Consider the following 18,848-nt stretch of genomic DNA (forward strand, 5'->3'; position numbering starts at 1 on the left):
CCCTGTAGAATACAAAAACTTCCTTTAAATATGGAAAAAAAATGGAAAAAATTCAAAATTAACGCCAAAGGAACTGTTTCTTTGTAAGTCTATTTTAAAAATTGTTGATAGAGGGCATCTCTCTTTATCTTTTAAAACGTCTATCAAAATTTCAAAAGGAATCCTGAGCTTGATCTTTAAATCGTTTTTATTGTACGCTAAATCAGGGCGATTCAGAGGTGAACCGTAGGTGCGCTGATGGTGAGCCACAGCGCATCTATATAAAATATTGATTTTTAAAAGATTTTCGGCGCGGTGTTTTTAGATCGCTTGCGCACTCACTAAAATATCGATCCGCGCCAGTACAACTTTATTACTCAAGCTGTGTCAGTAAGGTTTTTTATATAAAATGCCGTGTCAGTATGGTATTTTATATAAAACATTAATATATAATTTATTTTAAAACTAACTATAAAAATGTTTTCACGGTAGTTTTGCAATAAAATATTAAAGTAATTAAAAAAAATATCCATTTATTACATATGATTCACCCCGATTTGGTCCGGCAATGCCACTCGGTGAGTGGCATTGCCGCGCTGGTACCGAACCACTGGCCGCGCCAAATCGCCCATGCAAATTCGATTTAAAGATTGGTATTAATAATTTTATGGTGCGCTGAATGGATCGCCCCGGTTTAGATCACCTATAAACGATTTAAAGATCAAGCTCAGTTCCTACCTGATCTGCGGGTTCTATAACATCCTCAAAACTGACACTCTCAAACATTTCAACTCCAAGTAACAAGGCTACTTTCAGCAGGATGCATTGCAGTTGCCTGAAAATAATAAAAATATATAAGGGGGGGGGGGGGGGCGTAATAACATATGATTTAAACTTAACCCGTGAGCAAAATGGTCTAAATATTGTGCTAGACGCTTGAAACTTAGTACATAAGCCTAGTACTATAAGTACTACATCTAAATGGAAAAAAATTCAAAGGGGGGAGGCGGATGTGCCAAAAGTAAAACGTCAATGATAAAAGAGTTACAGCTCTAAAATTCGGCACAGCAGTTGATTTTGTGGAGAACAATATGGAACTGTGAAGAAACGGCGGCGGAACCACCGCTCCCACCGAAAAACGCCGTTTCCCGCCAAAATTTTTTTTTTGCCTTTTCTCGCCATAATAGACAATTATCAATAATCTGAGATAAACATTTTTGTTTCATAAAAATTTCACTTATATTTTCACTTGACACTTGTAAGATTTTACACTTGCAATTTTTTGAAAATAAAAGGGAAATTTTTATAAGAAAAAAGTTTATCTCAGATGATTTAGAACTGTCTAATTTGGCAAAAAAGGCAAAATAAAAATCGGCGGTTTTCGGCGGGAGCGGTGGTTCCGCCACCATTTCTTCACTGTTCCATATTGTTTTCCACAAAAGCAACTGCTGTGCCGAATTTTAGAGCTGTAACTCTTTTATGGGCTGAGATCATGCACGTTTTACTTTTGGTTTCTAAAAGTGGCACATCCGCCTCACCCCTTTTTTTATTTTTAGGTAGGTTAGGTAAGAAAAACCTTGCGGAAATGGGCGAAAATGAAGTTTTTAGGCCTTTTTTGGTCTATTTTGATGTAGAAACTTACCTTTAATTGTTTTTTTTATTAGGTTTTTTCCCTTGAATACACTGTGTATATACACAAGGACATTATTGAAGATGATTCATCAAGTCGGGGACCGACCCCAGCGGGCTAAGTGGGTGGCTCGCATGAGTAAAGTGCATTTCTTCTAAAGTTTGTAGGTCATATATCAAATATAGGTTTTTTGAGTTTTGGTTTCAAACTTGCTGAATCATCTTAAATAATGTCCTTGTAAAAAGACATACAGTATTTAAGGAAAAAACTTTTTAAAAAATTAAGAAAAAAACAATTTAAAGTGAGTTTCACATCAAATTACACCAAAACAGGTCAAAAAAGGCCTAAAAATCCAATTTCCGCAGGGTTATCTTACCTAACCTTACAATAAAAATTTTTGAATTTTTTTTCATTTAGATGTAGTACCTATCTATAGAACTAGGCTGATGTACCAAGTTTCAAGTGTCTACCACAATATTTAGACCATTTTGCTTACGGTTTAAGTTTAAATGTCATTAAGCTCCCCCCCCCCCCTTTAAGAAGTGGGTCTAAGGCAAGAACTAACTCCCAAGAAATAGCTTTAAACAACAGAGATGGATTCTTTTTAAAAAATAGGTTCGCTGTATTTCCGCCTCACCAAAATTGTTTTTATAAAAAAATTCTCCAAATCACATAAAAATGATTTGATTTTTATATGATTTTGGAGGATTTAGAAAAGCAAGTTTGATGAGTGACCCTAATTTTTTTTAAAGAATCCACCTCAGTCAAGCAGTTACAAAGATCTTAAGGTTCATTCGGAGACACAGATAGACGAAATATATATTCCAAAAAGGCCTAAATAGTTTTTATATTGCTTAAGAAAAATGATAAATGTCTTTTTTTTCTTTTAATGCAGAGTAAATCATTTTTTTTTTGCTGCACAGCAACTCCAAAGAATCTCACTCTCAAGATAAAATAAACAAGAACAAAAAATATTCTAGGAATAATCCAAATCATTGTAAAAAAAAATATACATTATCTTTTATTGTACATTATTTGATGATTTAGAAAAATTATATCCAATTAATAGAAGTCAATTTTAAACTCTTCAAATTATTTTTCAAAGGACCATTTTTACAAGAGATTTTCAATTTTATCTTTCAGAGAATTTATTGCCAAAGAATACTGGGGTATTTATGCAAGACAAAATATTGTAAATATAGAGTAGCAGCGCTACTAATAAACTAAGATGTATTAGGTTTCCAAATCCTGTATATTCTATATTAATATCAGCCATTCATATCCTAGAACAAAAAACGAGGAAAGGAACATGTAATATTATGAAAAAGGCAGGAAGGAAGGGGACAATAAGCTTTTTGTTACACTTGCCTCCTAGGTTTTTAATAATGTTTCTTATTCGTTGACATAACAACTTCGGGGACTTTTTAATGAAGCGTTTCAACTAAAAGGGGGGAGGCGGATGTGCCACTTTTTGAAACCAAAAGTAAAACGTGCATGATCTCAGCCCATAAAATAGTTACAGCTCTAAAATTCGGCACAGCAGTTGCTTTTGTGGAGAACAATATGGAACTGAGAAGAAACAGCGGCGGAACCGCCGCTCCCGCCGAAAACCGCCGTTTCCCGTCGATTTTTTTGCCTTTTTTTCCGCCAAATTAGTCAGTTCTCAATCATCTGATATAAACTTTTTTTCTCATAAAAATTTCTCTTATATTTTCACGTTACACTTGAAATATTTCAAACAGATCAATATTAAAATAAAAAGTATCAAGTGAAAATATAAGCGACATTTTTATGAAAAAAAGTTTATCACAGCTAGATGATTGAAAATTGTCTATTATGGCGAGAAAAAGGCAAAAAAAATTGGCGGGAAACAGCGGTTTTCGGCGGGAGCGGCGGTTCCGCCGTCGTTTCTTCACAGTTTTAAATTGTTCACCATAACAGCAAATGCTGTGCAGAATTTAGAGCTATCATGCATGTTTTACTTTTGGTTTCAAAAAGTGGCACATCCGCCTCCCCCCTTTGTAATATACCGAAGAAGGAATTTTGTGTATCGTCATTGGGGATGTACATTGTACATCAATTTATCGGACATAGTCTTATCCCTTTAGATCCCTCTAAATGGGCAGATAGTATTCTAATGAGGAAACTAATTACAAAGGGTTACAGTTACCTAAACCTATTACCTGATCATTAAGTCTAAATACCTAAGAAGTTTACATTTACAGACTGGCCAACCAATTTTGAAAATAAAAAACATACATAACGTACACAAAAAAAATACGTTACGTACATAAAAAAAGTAAAAAAACGTACAAAAACGTACATTCCTAATAAAAATAAGTTAAATAATTTCCTAGTTACCTATTATCAATACATTTAAGTCTACTAGCAGCTACCTGTAAAGGAGAACCATAGCGAACTGACAGACACAAGATATCCTATTACTCTATTCAAAAGAACTAGCGTCTACGCTCCTAAAGGCCTCTAGGGGCACTTAAGGAGGAGAGTTGAATTCAATAAAAAAAACATGGATGACAACAAACATAAGTAGCGAAGCTCAAAAGTTATTAATAGACATCTGGAAAAAAATTAACTTAAAATCAGTGAGCAATTAAAATTCATTTTTGGGGGGAGGAGGTAGGTAGTTTTTTTTCTAAAGTCAATTTCTCTTGGGAGGGTGGATGGTGACACTCTTCCCCAAAATAGTTATTATGTACAAAGTATATCCTATTATAAGGACCAGCGACTACGCCCTTAGAGGCCTCTAGAGGAACTTGATTAGGGGGGGGGGGGGGGAAGTTGAATTCAAAAACCCATTTTTTTTTATTAAAAAATAAAAAGTAAAAAACAAGGATGACAACATCCTTAAGTAGCGAAGCTCAAAAGTTATTGATGGAAATCTGGGAACTATATAAACTATAGAGTAGTGTCGTAAAAAATAAGCATTTAACTTATTTAAATAAATTACAAAACCTTTGAAAAATATATAATAACGTGAAAATCTAGGAATAAATTCAGCCCCCCAACCAATAAGCAAATCTCAATGAAATTTAGTGGAAGTATTAAGAATGAAAACTAATACAATCCCTTAAAATTACAACCGACTATCAGGAATATGAGTTGTGAAAATCACAAAAACCTATACATATAGGAATCGATCTAGCACTGCAACAAATAGACAAACCTAAAAGAAACTTTTTGAAAATATGTAGAATGTGAATTTATTTATTCCCTGAAAATTTCAGCCGTCTATCTTGAATAGAAGTCGAGAAAACCATGAAAAAAAGAAAATCTAGGAATAGATCTAGCACCCAACCAAAAGGCAAATCTCAATGAAAATATGTAGAATGTGAACTTATTCAATCAAAAAACAGGAGCCGAGAAAATCACGTTTCTCCGATAGCATAAGGACTGACAAAGTGATTATAGAGTAGCTTCGCTAATAATTTTTTTAGTGAGGGAGGGGGAAGTAGACCATCCCCATTTCTGATTTCAATTTTAAAAAGAAAGAATAAATAGGGGAAGGGTGGTGATTTTTTTCTAAGAGTAGTTTTTCTTGGGAGGGTTGTTGTACCCTCTCCCAGGACCTATGAGAAGCTACCCTGTAAAGGAGAACCATATCGGTTTAGCAGTTAGCGAGAACCTTCGGTACAAATAAACTGACAGAGAGACATACATCCTGTTATTACGTACTAAGTATATTCTATTAAATAAAGTAGTAAGTTTTTTGTCTGATGCTTAAGATTTTCATAACTACTTCACACAGTTACCGAGATGGTTTTAGGCTATTTTTCTACCATTTTGAATACAGGTTCTTGAAGAGATATGGAAGGACAGAGAAAATAGCCTACAACCTCACAAAGATCAGCAGTTAGCGAGATTCTTCGTTACAGAAAAAAAGGATTTATAGGATAAACATATAATAGGATATAGGGTTATTTTGTCTATTGCTAAAGATCTCAGAAAATACTAGTCTCTAATTCAAAGTAAATCAATGCCTGTCTGTCTAAAGCTTAAGATCTTGGTAACCGCTGAACAGATTGGGTTTTAAATTCTAATCTTCAGGGAATATATCTACTGGTCCTGTGGTATTTTTAGGCTATTTTCTTAGAGTGTGGGAAACCCTACCTCCCAAAAAAATCAACCACCCCTCAATTTATTTTTGTAAACTAATGCAAATCAGCGGGGTGGGGGAACCGGAACCCCCACCGCACCCTGGGGCGAAGCCTAAATGAAAAAAATAATCACAATCTTTTTTTATATTTTTTTTTGACAAATTTCCAACAAACGATTCTATAAAAGAGGGGACGAAGCCTCTAGAGGCTAGGGGCGAAGCCTCTAATCCTAGTAGAAAGTAAAAAGCTTTAAGTGTCCCTCCCCCAAAGAAAATAGAAAAAACCATCACAGGACTATTAGGTATATTCCGTGAAGAGTAGAGCCCAATAGGTTCAGTGGTTACTGAGATATTAAGCTTCTGATATACAGACGGACAAGCAGACAGACAGACATCATTCTACTTTGTATTATAGATAATATACTATTTTTGTAATACTTTTTGTACAAATACAAATAAATATACAAATACTTTTATACTTATATTTGATTCTTATTTTTTAAAAACTGAAGATACCAAAAAATAAGACTTCTTAATCCTTAACTGAGCACCATATGATATCTCGGAAAATTTACCCAAGTATATAAAGAATTTGAAAAAAATATCGTAAAATCTATTAAAGGGGTAGTTGCATGAAATGCATTTAAACTTGAATTTAGTCAACTGCATATCTCTTTCTGTTTAATAGTTTAAACTAAATCTTTAGGACATATATTTCAAATCCATAAATTTAAACTGTAAGTTCTAATAACAAATATGCATAATTTACCTACATGTTTTTGTTCTATGAAAATTTAAGATAATATTGAATTTATTTAATATAATACACCTATAGTTTTTGTTAAAATTTTCGTACAAAACATACAAATTACTTTTCTGCTAATATTTGATTCTTATTATTTTTTTAAAAAACGTAAAACGTAGGTACAAAAATACAAATTTCAAATACGTTACGTACACATATCAAAATAACGTCCAGAACGTACACAGATTCGATGCGTAACGTACAAAACGTACAAAATGTACACTCTGGCATTTAGATGACTAAAATTTAAAATTTTCCTTCCTAGAATTAGGTCGTAGGAAGCCATCTTAATATCAATTACAAAAATCCGAACATGAAGTAGACATATTTTGATAGATAGTCCAAAATGCTTTAACTCAGTATTGCATTAGACAGTGATAGATGGAATAGTTATGCAAAACATCGTATTATAGTCAGCTTTCCGCGGAAATCAAAATTAAAAATTTTAAGATTAAAACCAGTTTTTTAGCCCCGAAATGCCAAAAATAGTTTAATCTTATGATTGTTCATTTTATATTCATAGAAAACTGGAGTGGATATAATACGAAGCTATTCATTATTTTTCAGTTTGGCTGAGAACCGGTTCTAATGCACCGGATCTTAATCAGTTTCAAAGCGAAACTGGAAAATCTTGCACATTCTGTTTGAATCCTGAGATTATCAATCCATTTCCTTGCATAATAATATTTGTTTAGTGTGTTAGTTTCCTAGTCAGCAAAGATAATTAGATTTTTGTTCATAGAACTTGGAATCAGATTCTTAAAAAAAAATTGATTTAAAAATAACAGTCTTATTATAAAATCATGTATTGCATCAAATTATAGATAATTTTCCACGAGAATAAAAATAAGAGTAAAAAAGAGGGAGGAAGGTTGTGCTAAAATTCCGTAAAGGTGTTAGTTTTAAGGTTAAAAAACAGTATTAGAACGATAAAATTTATGTTAACTTAATAAAAATGTTGTCTACAGATCTTTTTTTCATTATAACATCAACGGAAAGCTGTTTATATTGCGATGCAATAATATACTTTTAAATCTATAACTTTTACATGCCAAGTAATTTTTATAAGGTTTACCTATACCTACTGCTAATTTGTATTTTTAAATAAGATTATCAATAATACTAATATCTCCAACCACTCTTCATACTTTCTCTTTAAAAGAACAATAATTCAATGCAACTGAAACTTTTTCATTTGAACCTCTATTTCTGTCCTTACTTTACAAGAAGAAAATCTGATCATATTTATACATTAATTATAGGACAGTTATCATTACTTAATTTAGTTACAACATACATGTGTAGTTACATTACTTGAAAATCAAATCAAAATATCACACTTTTAAGTTGTATACTGTCATATTTTTGATTCAAGCATAAGTTTTAATGTCTTAAGCCTGTTCAAGTGGCCAAGGCATTACCCCACCTTGTACCATCACACCCCCAGTACGCGTCATTTTAACATATACCTATAGCATGACAAACGAAAATCAGACACCCTTACCTGATAGAAATATGATCAATGGAGCCAGCACAAAACTTTCCATAAAACTTCTTGGCGCCCAAGGCTCGTAGCTCATGGATGTTGTAGGGCCATAAGTGTAGGACATTATTCCTAAATAAAGAACAAAATATATAAAAGTTTCAAATATTAATATTTTCAATAATAGTGTAAAACACTAGAGGGGGAAGGGGTCAAATAACTGTATGTCCCCATCCCAAGGACATTGTGCCGACTGTTAATTAAAACACAACCAATAGTGTTGGGAATATTAACACAGCTAAGTAGCAGAAAGAACAGGGGGATCCAGGTAGTTGTCTGGTTATACATCTATACTATACATTTATTTATTCAATGCACAGCTTCTAATTTAACTCAGGAAATAGACTTGTTGTGTTGCTTTTGGTATTATTATCAGTTAGCAGGAGCCGGAGCCATATCTGGAAATACGGCTCCGGCTCCAGTTCCGGCTCCTACCTTAAAATTAATAAATCAATTTTTGTTCATTATTGAATTTGATAAAATAAAATAAATAATATAAAACATTTGCTTTTATTTGATTAAAGTATATAAAAGTAGAAGGATGTGTGTCTATTTGTTAAGTAATAATAGTTTTCGGTTTATTATATGGAAATAGACCGTTGCCAAATTATAATATTACTTTTTAAAAAATCATTTTAAGCTAATCGGGAGACGGAGCTGTTTTTAACGAAAAATACGGCTCCGGCTCCACCAAAAATGTTGCTGCTCCCGGCTCCGGCTCCGAAACGCTGATTATCATATTAAAGGATGTTGTTTATCCAGGGATCCTAAGGGATCAGACATTGAAAAATGCGTTGATACAAAAACATAATTAATATAAACAAAATTACTTCTTTTTTAACATTATAATTATATTAGTTAGCAGGCTAAGACACTAAAAGTTTGAAACAATTTATCAAAATTCAATGAAAATTCCCAAAGTTTTTAAGCCTACGAATTAAACTACGTGGTTATAAAACTTTATGTTCATTATTGTCCTCTTCCTCTCTGGAAGGCAATCAATGCTTTTTATGCTCCTCTTCCTATCATAAAAGAGAATTTTCCAATAAAGATCTGGTTTGCTTTTTTTATTAAACTATGACTAATGACTGAGTGATATCATAACTTGATCCACTTTTTATGAACCTTACAGAAAAGTTAAGAAATTGAACTTTTGTATCTTCGATTATGCTCACACTAGACCCTAGCTATAAGGTTAATTACCACTAAATTTAACAATATTTCATTCATATTTATAGATAAATGTTATTTATAAAATACCACAAAAAGCCTAATATATTATTTACAATAAGGTCAAAAAAAATCTGTAAATTGTTTTAGCCTTACAAGTACGTTTTCTTAAATTTAATCAAACAAGAATGACTACACTACTGACAGCATGGCTTAAAATTAATGCAATGTTAATAGCTGCGTTGGTAAAATTATAAACTTAATGAGTATGTGTATTGTAAGAAGTTTGGAAATTATACCCTAAAATATACATAAATAATTTCAATAAGAATAGCTATGATCCTTATCCTTATCAAAGCAATTCGTCCTCAACTAACATGCAGCCGCACTAATCTTTATTTCAAATAAGTGTAGCAATTTTGTATGGGTGAAAATACACGCAAATTATAGATCAATATTCTTATGTCATGTAAAGAAAAATATTATTCAACACAGTTTTCTACGCAATAGAAATTAGAAAAACATCTCATTATTTTCTTTCTAACATCTTAATGATTTCTCATACTTCTCACTATCTGTCTTTATTATAATATATCTACAGATAGAAGATAAACTTTAATTATTAAAAATTATTTGCAGGACATTTTTAGAAAGTTTACCTGTGATTTAAAACCCCCCATTGAGTTTCAGGTTTTGTGAAATTTAACTATTTTTATAATTATTAAATTATCATGTTATTTTTACCAATTATTTTTATCTTACATTAAAACAAATATTTATATTTTATTACTTAAAAAAATAAATCTAAGATAGTACTCATTAGATAAAAACATGTTTATGGTTAAATATGTTATTAAAATACATGTGTTACTTAGAATTGTTTTCACAACACTTTAACATCAACAAAGTGTTTGACGGTAGTAATATATAAAGTGAAAGGTAATAGCTGTATTGTAATTCCTTTTTAGATTGCCCTTTGCAATACATATTTAGAAGAATATACACACAGTTGTGGAAGGGGTATGACGGCAAATAATATCCCTTTTTGGCTAATGTGGGGGGGGGGGGCATAGGACAATGTGGGTAATTTTATTAAAAAATAGTGATAGGCCTTCCATTACTTTCTTTATAATTGCGTCTTATCTAATCAATTAAAGTCTATTTTAGTCAATTCAAGGACAATCTTATTTATAAACATCCATTTGTTTGAATAAACAACAACAAAATCTTTGAAATGGAAAAAAAATCTTCCAAAACACAAGTTTTCCTTGATGTTAAAAATATAGATAAGGATTCAAAAGAATGGGGAAAAGCAGGCATTGATTTAAATAAAGAAATAAAAAGTCTATAGACAGGAAACAAAAAAAATGCTCTAAAGCTGATATTTTTTCATTTACTAGGCTATACAACCCTTTTTGGGAGCTAACTTCCACTAGGGGGTAAATAGATCGAGTCTATTCAAAGAGAATGATAATCTAAACAATCATAGGATCAAGGGTGATAACAAAAATATAATCACATGGGATTTATACCATTTCACAATGATGTGGCCAATAACTAGATTAGGTATGCAAAATTATCAAAAGTTGAAGGCACTTGTAGGGTTTAGGGGGTTTGGAATGTCATTTTAATGGAATACCAATGCATCCCAAATTAGGTTATCTGACATACTCAGGCTTGGGTTAGGTATTTGTGGATAAGCTCTAATTAAAAATTGATTTCTGAATTAAAAACCTTTGTTCACTAATACTAGGTACAACCTTATCCCTTTAATATGAAAGCAATATAGTCAATTATAAGCTACAACAACCTTGTTTAATAGAATATTCATCTGAAACATTGTCATCTTGTTCATTCATAATTGAATTCCGTACTTCAGTACAGAGTTGAACTATCAATCAACAACTCTTCACAACTTTCTCTCTTTGTTCATATTCTTTCTGTCAAAAAACATTTGTTTTTTTCTGTAGAAGAGAAAAATATTTTGGAACTTCTTTGTGTTTTTACAAAATATACGTTGTAATCATCAGCCTTATACGTCAAAGCCTTTAATTATTCTATAATGGAAATATCAGGATCCAGAACAAAAGAAGTAACACACTTCAGAGAAAGTCTGAAAGCAGGGTAATGAGATGCACCTGTTTTAAGCCAAGGCAATATGATAAGTTTGACTGTCTTTACTTATTACGCAGTATTGTATGATTCACCTTTCACCTTCCCAACAACAACGAGCAGATAAACATAAACAAAACAAGGATGACAACATTCATAAAAGCGAAGCTCTGAAACGGTAGGACAAACGGACATTAACGCTTGTTTAATGTCAGAACTGAATAATCAGAATGCGAATGTATAAGAGTCAAAGCAAAATTGTAAGTAAATTTGTTGAAAAACTGCTTGATACAGGATAATGATTATGGACATACTTACATTTTTAGGACTTGATTATAGAGTTGCTTCGCTTATAATATTGTACTTTGTTGTCCCAGGAATCAGTATACCAAAAATCAGAACAATCGGATAATTAGGTCACATACAAATTTGTTGTTAAAAATGTAAAAAAAATCAACATGTTTAAAATGGACGTACGGACATTCTGGTAATGATTATAGAGTTGCTACGCTTTCTAACTCGTACCTAACTATTATAGGAATCACCATGCAAAATATGAAATCGATAGGACAATTCTAACATGCCTAAATTAACGAAAAAAGCTATTTAAAAAAGTAAAAAAATCAACATGTTTAAAATGGACGTACGGACATTTTGGTAGTGATTATAGAGTGGCTACGCTTTCTAAATCGTACCTAACTACTAAAGGAATCACCATGCAAAATTTGAAATCGATAGGACAATTCTAACATGTCTAAATTAACGAAAAAAGCTATCCGTGACGGACGGACGGACGGACGGACGGACGGACGGACGGACCGACCCTAATTATAGAAAAGCTTCGCTTTTAAAAAAAACATATTTATTTGGGCATAAAAATTAAACATAGTCATAAAATCAAAAAAATATAATATATAAAACACAATTCAAATTACTATAACAATAAACAACCTAAATCCTAATCAGTTCTGCCTGGGTAACCATGAATAGATCACTAAGGATCTGTCTACTTTGCCCAAAATATATTAAACAAAGGTATCCTGGATCCCTTTAAACTTTTAGAACCTAGGTAGTACTACATTATATGCTACAGTCGCGGGTTTTATCCTTCATCTCCCCAACAGGTACAATTAAATGTATCAATGACTGATAAAAAACAAAAAATGCAAAAAGATGGCTTGTTTTAGAAATATATTTTTTGTCTTTAATCAACTTTTGATTAGAGTGTTAAAACACCTATTTTTCTAGTTTCCTCAACATACACATGTACAATGTACATATTCATATTAAGATATATAAGTTGGAAAGAATTTTAATGTTAGAGGGAGATTTAAATCTGCATCAAAGGGGGATGTGGAAAATAACCATTTGGGCAGGGGGGGGGGGTTTACTCGAGAACCCTTAGAGCTAGAGGGAGCTAATTTTGGATATAAGCTTCTATGGGGCCAAAGTTACTTTTAAAATTATTGTCGACCCCCCACCCCCCCCCAAAATTTTTTTTTTTTGGGGGGGGGGCGGGTGGATTATACTATAGGATGTTTCTCATAAACGACTTGAGATAAATGGAGCAAACCTTGGGATACAAGTTTTGTAGGCCTATATTTGATTTTAGAATTATCGTTGACCACCCACCCTCCCCAAAACCCCTAATTTGGGGGGGGGGGGGCGGGTGAATTATACTATAGGGTGTTTCTCATAAACGACGTGAGATAAATGGAGCAAACCTTAGGATACAAGTTTTGTAGGCCTATATTTGATTTTATAATTATTGTTGACCACCCACCCTACCCAAAACCCCTAATTTGGGGGTGGGGGGGCGGGTGAATTATACTATAGGGTGTTTCTCATAAACGACTTGAGATAAATGGAGCAAACCTAAGGATACAAGTTTTGTAGGCCTATATTTGATTTTATAATTATCGTTGACCACCCACTCACCCCCAAACCCCTAATTTTTTTTTGGGGGGGGGGCAGGTGTATTATACTATAGGGTGTTTCTCATAAACGACTTGCAGCAATTTTAATTGCTGGTATGTCGTGTGACGAGTCACCACATTTCCCCCCCCCCCCTTTACTTACAATTTAGTTTCGACTTTTATTTTGGGTGCTACTCCCTTAGTTTTAGAGATAATTGGATGAAATCTTTTGGGCTGGGTCACTAATTACCCCAACTATTGGTATCTTTTAAAAAAAACGGCGGCAAGACCGCCGCTCCCGCCGCCGTTTACAGCTGCCACCAAAAAAATTTTTTTATTGCATTTCTCGCCGAATTAGGCAATTTGGAATCATTTGAGACCATGTTATTTTTTTCAAGAATTTGAAAAAAATGACTAAATCCCCTGCAGGGTTGCTTGTAAGGCGAAAAATTTTTGAAAAAAATAACATAGTCTCAAATGATTCCAAATTGCCTAATTCGGCAAGAAATGCAATAAAAAAAATTTTTTTGGTGGCGGCGGTAAATGGCGACGGGCGGCGGGAGCGGCGGTCCCGCCGCCGTTTTTTTTAAAGGATACCAATAGTTGGGGTAATTAGTGACTCAGCCCAAAAGATTTCATCCAATTATCTCTAAAACTAAGGGAGTAGCACCCAAAATAAAATTGCTGTTATGTCGTGTGACGAGTCACCACATTCCCACCCCCCCCCCCTTTAATTACAATTTTGTTTCGACTTTTATTTTGGATGCTACTCCCTTAGTTTTAGAGATAATTGGATGAAATCTTTTGGGCTGGGTCACTAATTACCCCAACTATTGGTATCTTTAAAAAAAAACGGCGGCGGGACCGCCGCTCCCGCCGCCGGTTACAGCTGCCACCAAAAAAAATTTTTTATTGCATTTCTCGCCGAATTAGGCAATTTGGAATCATTTGAGACCATGTTATTTTTTTCAAGAATTTGAAAAAAATGACTAAATCCCCCGCAGGGTTGCTTGTAAGGCGAAAAATTTTTGAAAAAAATAACATGGTCTCAAATGATTCCAAATTCCCTAATTCGGCGAGAAATGCAATAAAAAAATTTTTTTGGTGGCGGCGGTAAATGGCGACGGGCGGCGGGAGCGGCGGTCCCGCCGCCGTTTTTTTTTTAAAGATACCAATAGTTATCTAAGGGAGTAGCACCCAAAATAAAATTGCTGGTATGTCGTGTGACGAGTCACCACATTTCCCCCCCCCCTTTACATACAATTTTGTTTCGACTTTTATTTTGGGTGCTACTCCCTTAGTTTTAGAGATAATTGGATGAAATCTTTTGGGCTGGGTCACTAATTACCCCAACTATTGGTATCTTTAAAAAAAACGGCGGCGGGACCGCCGCTCCCGCCGCCGTTTAACACTGCCACCAAAAAAAAAATTTTTATTGCATTTCTCGCCGAATTAGGCAATTTGGAATCATTTGAGACCATGTTATTTTTTTCGAGAATTTGAAAAAAATGACTAAATCCCCCGCAGGGTTACTTGTAAGGGGAAAAATTTTTGAAAAAAATAACATGGTCTCAAATGATTCCAAATTGCCTAATTCGGCGAGAAATGCAATAAAATTTTTTTTTGGTGGTGGTAAACGGCGGTCTCGCAGCCGTTTATTTTTAAAGATACCAATAGTTGGGGTAATTTTTTCGAGAATTTGCAAAAAAAGGACTAAATCCCCCACAGGGTTGCTTGTAAGCCAAAAAATTTTTGAAAAAAATAACATGGTCTCAAATGATTCCAAATTGCCTAATTCGGCGAGAAATGCAATAATAAAATTTTTTTGGTGGCGGCGGTAAACGGCGGCGGGCGGCGGGAGCGGCGGTCTCGCAGCCGTCTTTTTTTAAAGATACTAATAGTTGGGGTAATTAGTGACCCAGCCCAAAAGATTTTATCCAATTATCTCTAAAACTAAGGGAGTAGCACCCAAAATAAAATTGCTGGTATGTCGTGTGACGAGTCACCACATTTCCCCCCCCCCCTTTACTTACAATTTTGTTTCGACTTTTATTTTGGGTGCTACTCCCTTAGTTTTAGAGATAATTGGATGAAATCTTTTGGGCTGGGTCACTAATTACCCCAACTATTGGTATCTTTAAAAAAAAACGGCGGCGGGTCCGCCGCTCCCGCCGCCCGCCGCCGTTTACCGCCGCCACCAAAAAAATTTTTTTTATTGCATTTCTTGCCGAATTAGGCAATTTGGAATCATTTGAGACCATGTTATTTTTTTCGAGAATTTGAAAAAAATGACTAAATCCCCTGCAGGGTTGCTTGTAAGGCGAAAAATTTTTGAAAAAAATAACATGGTCTCAAATGATTCCAAATTGCCTAATTCGGCGAGAAATGCAATAAAAAAAAATTTTTTGGTAGCGGCGGTAAACGGCGACGGGTGGCGGGAGCGGCGGTCCCGCCGCCGTTTTTTTTTAAAGATACCAATAGTTGGGGTAATTAGTGACCCAGCCCAAAAGATTTCATCCAATTATCTCTATAACTAAGGGAGTAGCACCCAAAATAAAATTGCTGGTATGTCGTGTGACGAGTCATTACATTCCCCCCCCCCCCCCTTTACTTACAATTTTGTTTTGACTTTTATTTTGGGCGCTACTCCCTTAGTTTTAGAGATAATTGGATGAAATCTTTTGGGCTGGGTCACTAATTACCCCAACTATTGGTATCTTTTAAAAAAAACAGCGGCGGGACCGCCGTTTACAGCCGCCACCAAAAAAATTTTTTTATTGCATTTCTTGCCGAATTAGGCAATTTGGAATCATTTGAGACCATGTTATTTTTTTCGAGAATTTGAAAAAAATGACTAAATCCCCCGCAGGGTTGCTTGTAAGGGGAAAAATTTTTGAAAAAAATAACATGGTCTCAAATGATTCCAAATTGCCTAATTCGGCGAGAAATGCAATAAAATTTTTTTTTGGTGGTGGTAAACAGCGGTCTCGCAGCCGTTTATTTTTAAAGATACGAATAGTTGGGGTAATTAGTGACCCAGCCCAAAAGATTTCATCCAATTATCTCTAAAACTAAGGGAGTAGCACCCAAAATAAAATTGCTGCAAGTCGTTTATGAGAAACACCCTATAGTATAATCCACCCACCCCCCCCCCCCAAATTAGGGGTTTGGGGGTGAGTGGGTGGTCAACGATAATTATAAAATCAAATATAGGCCTACAAAACTTGTATCCTAAGGTTTGCTCCATTTATCTCAAGTCGTTTATGAGAAACACCCTATATTATAATTCACCCGCCCCCCCCCCCCCAAATTAGGGGTTTTGGGGTGGGTGGGTGGTCAACAATAATTATAAAATCAAATATAGGCCTACAAAACTTGTATCCTAAGGTTTGCTCCATTTATCTCAAGTCGTTTATGAGAAACACCCTATAGTATAATTCACCCGCCCCCCCCCCCAAATTAGGGGTTTTGGGGTGGGTGGGTGGTCAACGATAATTCTAAAATCAAATATAGGCCTACAAAACTTGTATCCCAAGGTTTGCTCCATTTATCTCAAGTCGTTTATGAGAAACATCCTATAGTATAATCCACCCGCCCCCCCCCAAAAAAAAAAAAAATTTGGGGGGGGGGTGGGGGGTCGACGATAATTTTAAAAGTAACTTTGGCCCCATAGAAGCTTATATCCAAAATTAGCTCCCTCTAGCTCTAAGGGTTCTCGAGTAAACCCCCCCCCCCCCCCTGCCCAAATGGTTATTTTCCACATCCCCCTTTTAAAGATTTTTTATAAAATTCGTTTTTTGTATAATTCTTTATCTAAAAGCGGAAATACAATTAAACTTTAAAGTTAATTAATTTTGACATTTGTGATTGGTGGATTGAAAATTATCTGCGCTCTGATTGGAGAAGCTTAAATGTCGCACATAAAATTTGATGCAGATTTCCAATCTCCCTCTAACATTAAAATTCCTTCTAACTTAAATATCCTAATTCTTAAAAATAAATTCTTACATTAATGCCAAGAATTAAGAGAACTAAACTGTTGCTAAAAGTATTTCAAACTAAATTAATATGCTACCAATGAAAATCCGTTTTGGTTTATACTGCCTTCTATTCTTAATGTGCAATAGTAAATTTTTTGGTGGACTTCACTTCTGTGTCCATCTTTTTTTTTACAAATTTTAGATCTTTATTAAAGTATTTTAGTAGCTTTAATGTAATGTCAGATATAGCTAAGGATAAAATGTGAAAAATTATCTATCTTTCTTATTTAAAGTACAGCAATTATTTACTTACTAACCTATAAGTGGCGACAAACGGACTTAATCTTTATGAAACCCTTAAATATAGACTTTTTAACTATCCGTTTCTTACTGGTTGATAAAAACAACTTAATCCTGCTATGATCCTTGTCCTATTCAAATATTCAGAATTGTATAATTGTCTTTCACAACCAGGAGGAACACGTTACGTTGACGATGTAAGGTGTTTTTAAAAGCGAAGCTTTTCTATAGTTAGGGTCGGTCCGTCCGTATGTACGTACGTCCGTCCGTCCGTTACAGTTAGCTTTTTTTGTTAATTATAACAGGTTAGAATTGTCCTATCGATTTCAAACTTTGCATGATGATTCCTTTAACAGTTAGGTACAACTTAGAAAGCGCAGCAACTCTATAATCGTTACCAGAAAGTCCGTACGTCCATTTAAAACATGCTGATTTTTTACTTTTTTGACAATAAATTTTTGTATGTTAAAATTATCCGATTCATCTTATTTTTGGTATACTGATTCCTATTACAACAAGGTATAGTGTTATAAGCGAAGCATCTCTATAATAAAGTCCTAAAAACGTCAGTATGTCCTTAAACAGTAACATGTGCATTATTATTCAGTTTATTCAGTTCTGACACGCAACAAGTGTTAATGTTCGTTTGTACTTACATTTCAGAGCTTTGCTTTTATGGATGTTGTCATCCTTGTTTTTACAGGGATTTAAAGGGATAAGACAAATACCCAAATCCCAAACGATGATACACAAAATTACCTCTTCTGTAGAATACAATTAGACGTTGAAACTTTTAGACACTCAACTTTATGAACCAACCAATCAAAATTCAGAAAAAGTCCCAAAAGCCAACGAACAAGAAAACGTTATTATAAAACTTTTAACCAATTCAAATGATCATGACAAAATAATTTGATTGCTAGAAATAGCATGTAATCGTAAAGTAGGAAGGTGTAAATATTTATAGTTATATGCAGTGTTTCGGAGCCGGGAGCAGCAACATTTTTGGTGGATCCGGAGCCGGATCTGGAGCCGTATTTTTCGTTAAAAACGGCTCCGGCTCCAGATTAGCTAGGTAAAAATGATTTTTTTAAGTAATATTATAATTTGGCAACGGTCTTTTTCCATATAATAAACTGAAAAACTATTGTTACTTAACAAATAGACACACATTCTTCTACTTTTATAGGTATAGCTTTAATCAAATAAAAGCAAAATATTTTATATTATTTATTTTATTTTATCAAATTCAATAATGAACAAAAATTGATATATTAATTTTAAGGTAGGAGCCGAAGC

At 34.0% G+C, this 18,848-nt stretch overlaps 1 protein-coding gene across 1 annotated transcript in view; it reads right to left on the reverse strand.

The window, feature by feature from the left end:
* The window catches only part of Mical (Molecule interacting with CasL), a 237,842-nt gene that overhangs the window by 180,624 nt on the left and 38,370 nt on the right, over nucleotides 1-18,848 (reverse strand). Inside the window, exons 9-10 of the mRNA XM_080171110.1 lie at nucleotides 8,033-8,143; nucleotides 718-814 (exon numbers count right to left, since the gene is read on the reverse strand). Coding sequence (XP_080027236.1) covers nucleotides 718-814; nucleotides 8,033-8,143 — 208 coding nt within the window. The remainder of the gene's footprint in view (nucleotides 1-717; nucleotides 815-8,032; nucleotides 8,144-18,848) is intronic.

Source organism: Acartia tonsa, chromosome 9 (assembly GCF_053477335.1).
Source record: "Acartia tonsa isolate MP-2025a chromosome 9, ASM5347733v1, whole genome shotgun sequence".
NCBI lineage: Eukaryota > Metazoa > Arthropoda > Copepoda > Calanoida > Acartiidae > Acartia > Acartia tonsa.